Genomic DNA, 14,060 nt, shown 5'->3' with positions numbered 1-14,060 from the left:
AAGAGACACACACAGGGAGGGAAAGGGAGGAAGGAAAGAAGGAAGGAAGGAGAAAGAAAGAAAAAAGGAAGGAAGAAAGGGGTAAAGGTAGAAAGTGAAAGAATTATTTGAAGAGAAAGTATATGCATTTAAAAAGACCAACAGCTAGAAACTCAATTATCTGTACCCTTCTACAAGAGAAGCAATTTATAAACCATTCAGTCCAATTTGCTTTAGGCTTTGACAGGGCTGAACCTTAAATAAGTGAGTAGACCACGAGGTGTGCTGAAGCTCTCAGCCTCAGCCCTCACTCAGATGATCATAAAATCATCAACATCTCTAAGGACTCCTGTCCAGGATCCTTCCTGAAGCCAGTTCAAATGGATAAAGAGAAATCTGGACCCTTCTATAGACAGTTCTACCACAACTGGGAGAAGTTTCAAATTCTGTATGAATATTACAGGTTGTAACCCAGACCCTTCATATAAATGCTCAGTAAATATGTTAAAATAAATTAGTCTTAAATATTTTCAGGCCTTTCATCAAGTTATCAGTTATCTTTACTCCCTAGACTTATTTAAAAAAAAATATATATATATATATTCATATATATATATGAATGCCCCCTGGGTGCTTCCTGATGTTCTGTGCTGTTGGCACTTTCTGGAGCTGGGCTCATAGCTGAAAGGGAGAATAGCTTTATAAGTACAATGAGACAGAGGTACTGCCTTTGCCTCCTGCCAGCATTGTCAAGATCTCAGATGACCAGTAAAACCTTTGACTGGCTCTTCTTCAGCATGGGGAAAGCCTAAAGGTGTCTGCATCCCAATAGAGACAATTAAATCAACCTGTCAGGTTCCTATAGCAACAGGCTCCTGAAGGATAAAGAGGAGCGTATAGAAACTTCGGGGCCCATGGAAGTCAAGACAGGGTAAAAATCAGTGTCTCACTCAGCTTCTTCAGCCCATCCCTGCTTTGTCATAAAAGGGTGATGCAGAATAAGCTGTGGGCACCTGTCACTAAACTGCTTGCCTGTCTCCCACCAGATCGCACATCTATTGCATAGGGAGGGGAGAGGGAATGGTCCCCTGCCACCGGAAAGGGAAGAGTGAAGAGTCTGTCTATGGGGTGTCAGCTGCACAAAGGCCCCAGAAAAAGGCCAGAGCAGGCAGTCTGCTCTGCCCAGCGAATGGCAGCGTTAGACTTTAGTTAAAAGAGGCAAATAGAATTATGGTAGGGATGGTTTTCATTTCTATGAAATAGCCATACTTTGCCCACAAAGAGGGAAGAGGGCAGTAGGCATGGGTGGGATCCCCTGAGGGCCTTGGGGTGTGAGGGGCAGAGGGCACGTGCCAGCCTTCCTCCTGGCAAAGTGAGCTGTGAACCCGTCCAGCATTATCTTTGAAGGCTTCAGCTCCTGGTTAGGGCTTACCGTGCTCAGCTGTTGTCTCTATCCACATGGAACCTTTTCCTTTTAAGCCCTTTCTGAACCTCAGCTTGTGGTACAGCAGGAAGAGGACCAATTATTCCAAATACCTCTGCTGTATTATCATCTCCCCTTTCATGCATTCTTCTCTGGGGAGCAGTTATGTGAAAAAGCGAAATCCCACAGAACTGACAACCCACGGAGCCAGCAAAGAGGCTCAGTATTCACAGCCCAGCCTGTTTCTCTGCTTGCAGGTACCCAAGCAGTCAGGGCAGCCCAGGTCTGGGGCTCTTACCTCCCACAGCCCACTCCTCTAGGCTCTTCGTGGCTTGAGGAAGTTGTAGCTCTTACCGTGGACCCTTCTATCTCCATGATGGAAGTAGCAATGGGAGACACAGATGGCTTGTAGGTGGGGCAGGGCACCTGTTGAGTACAAAACCAGTGTTTTAAGGATGCAGGTCCTATGGCAGGGTAGCAACCCTAGACTCACCAGAAAGAACACTGGGTCACTCCTTCCTCTCATTTCCTTCCACACGAACATAACCCAAGCAAATCTTCCTCTGTCGTCTCTACTGCCAAAAGCCCCGTTCTGCAGGCCAACCCTCCAGTTTATGACCTTTAGATCTCTTCCCCCAGCTCATTTGCGGCCACACGGAAAAGGACCACCCATCGTCACGGGAGCCCTTTAGTACTGAGAATACTCACGTTACTGCTAACCTCACAGGACAAGCTAACACCTTAGTGCTCACTCAGTGCCAGACTCTGCTAAGCAGTTTACAGGCAGTAACTCACTCGATCCTCACACGAGCTCAGATGTACACGCAGTTCACCTCTCTGTTCAAAGGAATCTGTAGGACAGATTTGTTCAAAGTCATCCAGCCACAAAGCGGCAGAATGGCATTGAAAACTGGCCTATGAACTCTGCCCCTCTGCCGTCATGGCGGCTGCCATTACTAACAGACGCTCAAGAGCACACACTTACTTACCAGGCACCTGGACCTGTGCTAAGTGGTGCACCAGCACTAGCCCCTTTCATCTAGACAACAGCGTTAGGAAGATCTGATCACAGGTCCTTTTTATAGAAGAGAAGCTGTAACTGAGCTCAGTTACACAGTGACTTGCTTGGAGCCAAGCAACTCCCGTGTGAGACCCCAGATCCCTTTGACCTTACCTTCCTGCTCCAGGACATCTCCCTAGCTCATGCCTCCCTGCCAATCCTTGGTGTGTATCTCATGGGCCAGCTGGTCTCCATAGATGCCGTCTCCTGACCACAGTGCCAGTTCTTCTAGAATCATCTCTCTGCAGTCAGTGTCTGGGTTGTATCTCGTATGACTAGCTCATTTTCAGAGACTGCCACGCCTCCCATCGCTGATCTGGGCAGGTCACACACGACCCTTGCCGTGATGATGTCAGCAGCCTCAAAAGAGGCTTGTTAACAAATGGGGCTGTTTTTCTGTGGAGGGAGGAGGCCATCACAGCCAGATCTGTCGCCCTTCCCATCTCAGGGACAAAAATGAAGCTCCCAGAAATCTTTCTGGCCTGTGGGATAAGGCAGGGAGAGGAGATAAGCTCAGGGATTTGGATTTATCCTGGACCAAGAGTACATATTCAGTACCTACTTGAATCCCTTCCCTGAGTATTCTTCCTCCTGGCCAATGTTGTAGCCTTCCTCGGGCACAGTCTCTTTTTGGAAGGCAAGATTCAATAAACCCAAGTGTCACAGTCCTACTTGAAGCACTCTCTGTTGAAGCAGATGAGTAACGATCATTAAAGTGTGTGTTCCTCTGATGCCCTTTGGGAAGAATCTCTTCATAAAATACCTCTGCCCCTGGATATTTTACTAGGATGCTCAGAGCATTGGTATATTTCAATTTCCTCAACATCCTATCCAAACAAGTCTCCAACAACATACATATTTATATCTCATAAGACACCCAAATTAAAAAGCCCGTTTCTCAGGCATAATGAAAACCTCGACTCATTACCAGGATGTGCCGGAACATAACTCCTTCTCGTGTGGAAGCTGAATGGCCAAAACACAGGGGCTACTCTGCATAGATTTTCTCCCATGGCAAGAAGTGTAGAAGGAAAGAGAGAATGAAGCTTAAACGGGGAAATAATGCTCTCTTTCTTACTGACAGCAGAAAGAAATTGATATTCTCTCTGCTGCAAAAGGTCAAAATGCCAACTTTGAATTGAACTGTAAAGACTAAATTCTGAACAATTATTCTCTGCAGCAGTTGTAAAAATTTCAGCAAATTGCAGCTGTCTTAGGTCTTTCGCCCAAAAGACCTACTCGTTTCCATCAGCAGAGTTCAGTTTCCTTTCCAACCTGGCATGTCCAGCCTCGCACTAAATCCCTTTGCACAATCAGTCCCCGCAGTGGCACAGCCAAAACCAAGGGCAGCTCAGGCAAACAGGACAGACTCCCGGTTCTGCTTTTCTGAAAACCATCTTTACACATAAACCATTGGAAAAAGTCGGAGTTTGAAACTGTTTCAGCGGCCTGGCAATGCTTTTAAAACATGATAACCATCACACTCTACTCTTCTCTGAAAGGTTAGTTTAATCGTAGATCACAAAAAATTGGTTTCCACAAATGCATAATGGTTCATCTATGTCACACTTGAACTAAATGGTTTTTTAAATGGAGCTGAAATTATTTTGATGTGTACACAGTCCTGGATTTCTATACAACCTTTTTTAACCAGTCCATCAGGAACCTTGCCTCTAAAGCCTCATTAATAATTCAGATGTGCTGATGACTTTAAAAGATCTATGGAATTGAAGCTTAGGAAAAAAAAAAAAAAAACTCTGCTTGACAAAAAGATAAATGAATGTAGAAAGAAGCTGTAGGAGTCTGGCAAGCTGTAGATCATCTCAGAACAGATTGTAACTTTATCATTCTGTCAGGGGGAATAATTTAAAGCACTTAATCAGTTAGTTTCACTGTGAGGATGTAGCATTATGAATTCCTATCGTCCAATCTGTTCAAATCAAAGTGAACTTAATTATAATAGGTGAGAGGGCCAGAGCAGGAGAAAGGGGAGCAGAGAATGATGGGAGAGAAGGTAGTTTCCTGAGGGTTAACTGAGCTGTGGAACAAAGGGTAGTGAGCAGGCTCTCCCGGAGGCACACCCCAGCTCCCGCGACAGTGTTTACACGGAGGGCTCAGACTTGACACAGCGGGAGAGAGGACGCATCCAGCAGAAAGCAGCAGAGCGGCTGTGAGCTGACGGCAGGTGTTGAATTTATAGATCATTAGGCTATCAGACAGACAGACGTACAGACGTAAAAACACACATGCGCGTGTACCTCCACGCACTCTTCTATCCAGCCAGCTGAGCGATTTTGGTTAACAGATCAGTCCGGGCCCCCTGACCAGGCTGTTGTGACTGGTTCTGATAGGCAGCAATGAGGCCATTGTCTCTAGAGCTGTGGGTGTGCCTGAAAGCTTTTCCCCTTTTTCTTTTCTTTTCCTAAGCCACAAACAGGAGTCCCAAATTAGAATGTCCTATTTGCCCAGTGTCTTCATGTCTGAACACAGGGTCAGTTATCCAGAAAGTTTCAATCCTACAAAAAAAAAAAAAAAAAAAAAAAAAAAAAAAAGGCAGGGGTGAGGCCGAGCTGTGTAAAACAGCACCGAAATGCCGAGAGGATGCTAGGCCATTTTCTTGTCCACCCTACCCCCCGCAGCGCACCCCCCACCACTGGCACAAACCACCCCCCACGCCGCCCAGTCCTCCAATCGCTCTGACTCAGCCTTCTCTCAGCCATCTCTGTATTTAGAGTGGAAATGAAATGCCAAGACTTGGTCAAGCTCCCTTGTCAACAGCTTGGGTTATTATAGTCGGTTAAGATACTGCCACTAGGAATTCCTTCCCCAACTTTATACCAACATAGAGTTTTCTTTCATGAAATAAAAGCCATCTCAAAATCCTCTTCAAACTTTGGTTGCTATTCTGATGTTTAGTCTCATTGCCCAGCACAATCTGTGGGCTTACTTTAAGACCCTCAAAACTGGAGGGTAAAAAAAAAAAGAGAGAGAGAGACAGAAAGAAAAAGAATAAAATAAGAAGAATGGTGTATTGAGCTGTAACTTGAAGTATGTCTGTAACAAAGTCAGGTACAGGCTGAGATCCTGCCTAAGATGCTAGATCACTGGCTCTTGGTCAGGGACAATGTCCTTTATGTTCCCCTCAAATCAGTGAACACACAAATTTTTCCTCAGGCACAATGTTCATGCCCAATATTTGATGTATTCAGCATCTCCTTGCCACCAAAGCTTTCCAGACCACTAAAAGAATCCCGGAGAACATTGCTGGAGCTCCTCTTCCAACCCCTCCTCATGCTCAGAGGTCCACCCATGGTGCCCCTACATCCCAAGGGTGCATTGTTCATCACTTGCCACAGGCAGCAGAGGTGTCCCATGTTCTGGGTTTCTCCCTACACTGCACTATCTCTTAGCAACTACTCACTGTCAGCTTCTATCGATTACAGTTTTGCATTTTTTTTCAATGAACTTTCCAAAGGCTTTACCCTAGGACTAATTAAGCTTCTCATTTCTCCTTCTTGTTCTCTATCCGTTTTGCTCTTTAGCAGAAAAGAAATGGTTTACAGATGAACCGGATAATGCCTATCCCAGAAACATTCAAATCAAGCCCATGAGTACCCACATGGCTAACCAGATCAACCAATATAAATCCACAAGCAGCTTGATTCCACCAATCAGAGAAGTTGAAGATGAATGTTGACTCCCAGGAGACCAGAACTATTTTTTTAAAGCCTGACAAACTTCATAAATGGTGACGTGACTTTTCTTCCTCTTACATGCTGAATCACTGGTGGAGACGTTAGGATAAGCGAGAAATGCAAGAAAAATAAAGTAGACAGATCTTCTCTTTGTCTGCCTTGAATATTGCTTCCATGTATTTTGGAAAAGAAAATGATTTCATTTATAAATGAACATACTAAAATAGTCATGTATAGCCTCTAGCATTTTAAATTATTTTTATTTATTAGAAAGAAATATATTTTTTCTTTTCTTTTTTTCATTGTCAAATATCTTCCCTGTATCTAAACAATGCAAAATCAACATGAGTAAGTGGCCAGACTCCTTAATACATCTTTCTCTTCTTTCTCTCTTTTCCTTTGAGGAGAATGATGGTCACCACCACAATTAATTGTAACGAAGGCCAATGGATTACTAAAACAATTTTCAAATTGTCCAATGATGTAAACATGTATTTTAGTAAATTCATAAAAGAAGACAAAAAAGGGGGCAGGTGAATTTCCTGGATGGGTGTTGTATCTTAGCCGCACTGACACCAGCTCTTAATAAATGGAAACTTATTTATTTTCTCAGTTGAAAGTCATATTTTTGTAGCTTTAGTTTTCATTCTGTATTGCTCATCCCTTTGTTCGTATATTTGAAGGAAAGACCTTCTTGCAGCTTTTCTACAATTACCAGATGAGGTTGATCCGGCCATGAACGATGCCAGGAGGGTTGTGGGCACGCCTGGAACATTGACCTTGAGGACTAGATACACACCAGATACTGCTCCGTTTGTTGTGTGAATGGTGGGGACTCCTCCATGCTGTTATGCTTCCCATTTCCTATGTCCAAACCACCCTCGCAAGTACAGGAATTTCAATTCTGGAAGGGTTTGGTGGACTTTTTCCCCACGCTCCAAGTCTCAGAGCTTTTAGCCTGAAAGTGTGTAAACACCAGTGGATAGTTTTACTTCACAACAGGATATGATAACACGTTCGTTCTTTTTGATGAGTTTTTGTTTAAAAGCCAGAAACATTTTCACGATCAAGGAGACTACTTTTGCCCAGATTTCATTTTATTTTTTCAGGCTTTCCTTTAGTTGTTGGGACAAAACACACAAACTTGCTGCAACGGTGTAAAACATAATAACGACAAAAGGAAAGCAATGAATGCACTCAATCCCGACTGTTAGAAAAGGCCTTTGAAAATGACCGGCAATGAAATCAAATGTCTCAGCCACTTCCAACTGTGCTCAAAGATTTTTCTAGCCATCAGACACAATTACCAAGTCTCAGAGCTCTGCCGTGGCTTGCATGCTTGGTGTCTAGTCGTCCCGGCAACTGTTACGTTCCAAACAATTTAGCAAATCTTTCAACTTCAAAATGATCAATCTTTTATACAGTCATCAGGATCTATGGAGAAGCATGGATGTGATAGTGATTTTTCTTTTCTTAAAAATGTAAACTGTGGACACTTGAAGAAACCAAACTTACCAAAATATCCCCCCAAAGTCCCACGGTATCTCCTCCATTAATTCTTTAGGCCATGACCCTGTGGTACTTAGGATATTAGTGCAACTCAGATCAGAGCCAAGCAATGAAATCACCATGAAAACATATGTCCACTAAGTACTCCAATGACCAGTATAGGCAAAATGAGCTTCTGCCCCTGTCTACTCCCTGCAGAGCCCATGTACTCGTGCTTCTGCCCTGTAGGCGCTGTCCTGAAGTGACTTGTCAGACTGTGGTTACCCTGTTGTCACATTTTGTAGAAGTAGTTCTATAAAAGTATCGTGAATATAATGTATGTCCAATTGGATTGTTAAAAAACTACTTATAACCAATCACTTGTCTACTAAAATGACTAAAATGACGTCAGCAGTCTATATCTGGGCTTATGAACATTTCCTGGTTTCCCACAGAAGTAAAACAGGTTTGTGGGGGTGAATCCCTTGTTTGGATTTCACAACTTTCCTGAAAGCTAGGCCTTCTTCTACATAATGATTTTGCATTGGGGTCACCTTGGTATGTTCCCACCAACCCACGCTCTTCTTTCCTTCATGAACCCTGGTGGGCTCTTCTTCACGCTGTCTCCTGATAACCATCTCTGAATTTGTCATAACTGTTTGGTGTCCTCTGGCAGGCAGTGGTGGCCACCTAAAGGACCTTCTCTTAAAGAAACAGTGTCCTGTGCTTCTCGAACCCATCTCTCCACACCAAGTCACTCTGAAAACACAAGTGAAAACTCCAAGAACTGATTGGCTAGAGATTTGGATTTAAACTCCTTTGCTTTGCTTTTCTCTTTCTTCCCCTTTCCTTTTCTTTCCATTCAAGTATTGCTGAAAGAAAACTTTTTTTTTCCTTTTGACCAAAATGGCTAAAATGGCTTCCTATAGCAAAGGGCTGCCCCAAAACCTAACTGGCAGGAATCTATTTTCTTCTACGGTAAAGTAGCAAGCTCATGTTGTTTTGCTTTTGATAAATTCAGTAAGAATTCGTTCTGATACAGAAAATAAAAATGAGCTTTTTTGTTTTCTTGAGGAAGTATGCAAAAATGGTTGGTGGCTCCTTTGGCAAAAACTGGTGCCTGGTAGGTTCAAAGTGACACAAGAACAGAAACAAGATTATAAGACCACTGAAGGGCCCAATCCAATATTAGGTCTTCCTGATTAGTTTCAATGTGTTGACCTTTCTGGCCAGGAAGAGGTCATCTTTCAACCCCACCGTGACAGAACCATTCCCATTTTTCTGACTAAATTAAGACCAATGACGGTCATCATTGGTACCATCTGTCTTATAAGACTATGATCTTCCATCCCAGTTCAGGGTTCCACAAAAGTCCTTACCCAAACTAAAGTCTCTTGGGTGCTTTGGGAATCAAAGATCCACCAAGAGGCTATTTAAGAAGTGGAAATCACCTGTTTACAAAGACATCATCACCATCATCATCATCTTTCTTAAGAAAACTTTTACTTTCATTTAAGCAATTTTACATTTCAAAATATCACCTTGAACTAATATAAAAGACTTCAAAGATAAGTGATTGTGACTAAGGCATGTTGGGGAACACCAGAGCTCTTTCCTTTCAAAGGTTGGGGCATCTTATGATGTATTTTGTACAGAATTTAATTAAAGACTTAAAACAACAGGGGATTAAAACTCTTTGGTTCAAGTTGGAAAAGAGATAAAGCCTAAGAAAGCATAAACATAAAAGCATAAGAGGAAGCATAAGAAAATTGGGGATTATTTTCATGTTGAAAGGCAAAAGTACGACTTCCTTACTTGGGTTGAATATGAGTGTTCAAGAGCTACATCTACAAATAACTAGCTATGAGCTTGGAGAATATTCATGAAACCGTCAGAGTCCCAGGGACCTCATTTGTAAATGAGAGTGATTCACCTAAATGGCCCTAAGGTGCCTTTCAGATCTGGCAGGATGTGAGTTAGGATAGTAGTGGGAGCCTTAGAATAGACCTTGGAAACAATCTTGTCCTGTGCTGATGGGCCTCTTGTTACAGCACCCAAGCAGTACTCCTGATGTACAGTTTTTGCTCTGGACATGTGGAAGCTAAGTTCATGCCTCTGCTTCACACTTTGGAGTCTCCTTAGGTTCAAAATGCAGTTTCAAAATTCAGGTTCTCCTGGGTCACATCAGGTCAGACTTTTCTGTTTGTTCCTATGATTTTCTTTCCCATCTCAGCTCTGCCTTCCCTTTTCTTGGCTCCAAGAGTAGTTCCAGTCAATCCCTTCATCTCTAACCCGTATCTCCACTTTTCAATTCTAGTTAGAGTCTCATGACCCCTAGATTCCTATGATTTTTCCTCATTTTTATTTCCACAGGTGAATCTGGGGTTTAGGAAGCAACCCATCTTCTCACTTCATTTCCTGTCCTGTTCATTTGATTTCTTTTCTTCCATTCATCAGTCAAATTTTGATCTACCATTCTTCATTTTCAATGAGAACCTCAGTAAAGAAAGAAAGGAAGGAAAGAGCAAAATGAGGAAGAAAGGTAGGAAGAGAGAGGAAAAAGAATATCAAATCAATTGATTTGATCATCAGCCTACTCACAGGAGACCAAACAGATCCATTCAACTTGGACATGGCATTCTATGGTAGAATCTGTCCATTTTCTCTTCTGTCCCTATAGTCTGTCTATTCACTATTCTGTTCCTCTTTGTGGCTTTTGGAATGGTAGTAATATCACTGTGGTCCTTCAAAGGAACTTCACTATTTAGGGCTTGACTCATTCTCTTTAAAAATCAAAGGGAACTGAGATTTCACTTATAACTCATCTGGTAAATTCCCTTTCTCCCCCTCCCCTACTCACCCCACGTTCCCAAAGCACATTTAGTTTTCTATCCAGCAGAGATGATTTGGCACTTAAATCCCATGATCATATAAAGTGGTGATATGGCCCTTTGGATTTATTAATGAGAGAAGAGTAATTAGAAATGATTTCCAGCCAGCTTATATGAGCGTGGCCATATTGGTTTTTTAGGTGAAGTCTGCTCTAGTTGGTTGTTGCCCATGTAATACCAGTTGTTCATATTTTTTAAATTGCCATAAAATAAGACAGTTCAGCCTATACTTTTATCCTTAATTTTATTTCCCAAAGAACTACAGAGCCTAATTTGCCATTGCTCTGGCAAGCTCGTCTGGAACATGTACAGAGGGAAAGGAGCCTCTGTGTCCTGAAGCCGCAACCCGTTTGCCGAACACCAGTTAGAGTCTGCATTGTATCACAGCCTCATGTGGTTAGACTGGGGGAGGAATGCTGAGTTAGACTATCTATACCAGACCTTCCTATTTTGCTTCATTTTTTGAAAAAGGGCCCAAGACTTAAGTATCTAAAGACAGGCCAAGCCAGGAAATGCATCTAGAAGCTAGGAAGAAAGAGCAAAAACAAAATGATATAAATAGCAATTTCAAGCACCATCAGCCAGGTGCAGGTATGTGGTGGCAAGAGTTAGTGCTCTGGGTGGAAAGGAAGGAGATATTGTATTGAATCATATAGTTTGAGAAGAATGCAGAGTGATATAGTGCTTGATGGGTTTTGGAGGTATTTCAAAGGGAAATAGATGGCTGGAGAAATGTAGAGAATGAAGGTTTTCCAGGAAGAGGTGACTTAATGGTTCATGGCTCATTGGTGGGAACGGGATTTCAATACATAGGGCATTTTGTCTCTGGTGACATGATCCTAGAGGGGAGCTGAAGAAACCTAAGGTGAGACCTCAGGAAATAGATAGTCTGAAGGGCCAAGCCAAGAGATTGAGACTTGAATTAGAAAGCCATGGAAAGCCACCAAAAGTTTTAAACAGAGTGATGAACACCAATGCCTGTGCATTTTTTAGGTTGAAAGTTTTGAGATGTCAGCTCCTCCTGGAAGTCATCAGGAGTGCATGTGCAAAGCTAAATGTTTTTCTCAGCTGCATGGAGTTCTCAATGGTGCACATTCCAAGTCAAAAACAGTATATGAAGAACCTACCTTCCTCAGATGAGGGTTATAGATCATACTCATTGTAGAAGTTTAGTTGGAGTTAGTTGGGGGGGGGGCTGGTCGGCAGATTGGGTGTCGGGGCAGTGACTGGTTCTGGAAAAATTCTTTGTGAAAGAAACACTGACTTTGGACCCCAAGAGAAGAACCACGTGGAGGAATAGGAAAGAAAAGAAGACAGGAAGGGGAGCCAGAGAATATGGGAAGCTGAACAATGTCATATTGGATTCATTCAGAGTAAAAGAAGCTGAGAGCTTTCCATCAAGGAACACCTTGCAGACAAAGTGGGCAGGTGGAGCTGGGGAGAGGCTTCCAGCAGGCTCTGGATTTGGAAGTCAGATTCACAGAGGTCCTTGTGAAGTGGGGAGCATGGCTGAATCTTCCAAAGGAGAAAGCATAGGTCTGAAAGGCCATCTGGCAGAAGACTCAGCGGCCTACAGCCATATTTGTAGGGGCAAAAAGGAATAAAATAAGTAGATACTCTTGGGATGGGAGATCCACGGTACTCCAGAACTAGAGAAGCAAGAAAAGGGAAACCAAGAAAGGGTGGGTTATACATGAGGCTGGAGATGAGTGGTACTGGAGAGGGATGACTCAGAAGTGCAAGGACTCACGTGATAAGGGTAAGGACTTTGCTTATTCATCTTTAATCCCAGAGCTCGTCATGAGGCCTGTCTCAGGCTGGGGTATCAGTCAGCCACTATGTGTTACTTTGGACACCATGGGAAACACAATGTGGGCAGATCCTCTAGGTCACTGACACTTTTCCCGGAGAAGGACTCAAAGGAGAGGGATCTTGAGGTGGGTCACCTCTTTCCCCTCGCTGTTCATGTCATCCCCACTATTCTGCATCCCCTTCTGAGCAATGCACACACTGGAAGCTTTGATTTTGGCATTCTTAGAACAAATGTGACAATCACTTTGCTTTGGTGACTTTTCTGGGCAAGCAGCAGGAGGAGTGAGGCTTTTTGGTGTGGTGAAAACCAACCTGAATTTCTTTTTTTTTTTTTTAATTTTTTATTTTTTATAAACATATATTTTTATCCCCAGGGGTACAGGTCTGTGAATCACCAGGTTTACACACTTCACAGCACTCACCAACCTGAATTTCTAGCAGATTTTAAGTTTAAAAAGGTTTCCTTTGGTCTGTTTATCCCCTCGAGGATATCTGTGTTTCTTCTCCTCTTCCTTGCTCTTCAGCAGAACAGGGACAAAAGTGACCCCAAAGCTCTCCACTGTGCCTGCCTTAGGAAGCATGGCCGGGCTGACTGTTCAGAATCTTAGATGGGAATGTACGCACGGCCTGGATGCACATCTGCCAGAGCAAACCAGAGCTTTCCTCACACGGGATTCAGGGTCAATGTGAGAGGCAGCCAGCAGGTAAGGGATCCCTGCCAACAAGGTTGACAGAGCCCCACATCCATACTAAAGCAAAGCCCTGCTGCCCCAGAGCAGCCTGCTCCCTTTCCCTTCCTTCCGCTAAGTACAGCCGGAGACACATTTGACCAGAACTGCAACATTTCAGACATAAACCAAACCCCGGCCTGGAACTTCTAATTAAAAACGTTCCATTCCCAGGTGGCATAGTCGCATCCTGCCTAAAACTTCTGGCCCACATCCCATCCCCCAGATGCTGAAAAAGAAACCTTTCCCCACTTAACACCCAAAACCTGCACTCAATGTTTCTTCAGGGGACAAAGGAAAAAAAAAAGTACACTTCTACAGAGGTCAGCCTACATATTCATTAAGGAAAAAGAGCGTGGCTTATTCATCTGTCTTTCAAACTTTTGCTTGTCGGCATTATGATTATGATTATGATTAATTACTATGAACAGGAATTGGAGGAGAGAATAAATGCTGGTGCTCTGAAATGATCTACCCAACTCTGTCATCTGTAACAACCAGTGATAACTCTCTTGTCTTGTAAAAAGGGTTTGTACATAACTTGTACATGGTTTCATTTTGTATTTTTCGCAGATTAAAAATTTATGTATTTGTGTTCTAAAACAACGAGTGTTCTTTGTGTTTCTGTAGCACCCATGTCTTTGGGGAATTTTTAAGGGGGATGGGGGTGGTGGTGGGGGCAAAGTCTCTGAATTGCCATCAGATAGTTTAGCTCTTTCAGATGAAGGCAAGTTTCTGGACTAAGAAGAGTGATGGGCTTGCCTTTCTATTGCCCTTCCAGCTCTAGCAAAGAGACGGTTACAGGTCCAAGGAGCTTCAAGGAGGCTGTCAGGTGGTGCCAGCCCAAGGCAACAATGGACAATGGCTGAGAGGGAGAGCCACTGTTGCTAGATGCGGTGCCCAAGAACACTTCAGGACCAGGCCATGGCCAGTGGGACCACAGGCTCCTGCAGTGGTCTCCCACAGGCAAGCTTCTAAGGACAG

At 43.3% G+C, this 14,060-nt stretch overlaps 1 protein-coding gene across 19 annotated transcripts in view; it reads left to right on the top strand.

Annotated features, from left to right (window-relative positions):
* The window catches only part of KCNMA1 (potassium calcium-activated channel subfamily M alpha 1), a 730,733-nt gene extending 717,051 nt beyond the window's left edge, over positions 1 to 13,682 (top strand). For 10 of the 19 annotated variants that reach the window (XM_045083539.1, XM_045083521.1, XM_045083541.1 and 7 more), the window contains one exon: positions 6,005 to 13,682. In XM_045083539.1, the coding sequence (XP_044939474.1) occupies positions 6,005 to 6,159 (155 nt within the window). In that variant the 3' untranslated portion in view covers positions 6,160 to 13,682. The remainder of the gene's footprint in view (positions 1 to 6,004) is intronic. The other 9 variants (XM_045083540.1, XM_045083542.1, XM_045083546.1 and 6 more) reach the window with 1 other exon arrangement.
* Positions 13,683 to 14,060: the final 378 nt, after the last annotated feature.

This window comes from Mustela putorius, unplaced genomic scaffold (genome assembly GCF_011764305.1).
Source record: "Mustela putorius furo isolate JIRA1106 unplaced genomic scaffold, ASM1176430v1.1 tig00000698_pilon_pilon_pilon, whole genome shotgun sequence".
NCBI lineage: Eukaryota > Metazoa > Chordata > Mammalia > Carnivora > Mustelidae > Mustela > Mustela putorius.
This window is presented reverse-complemented; position numbering and strand designations above follow the sequence as displayed.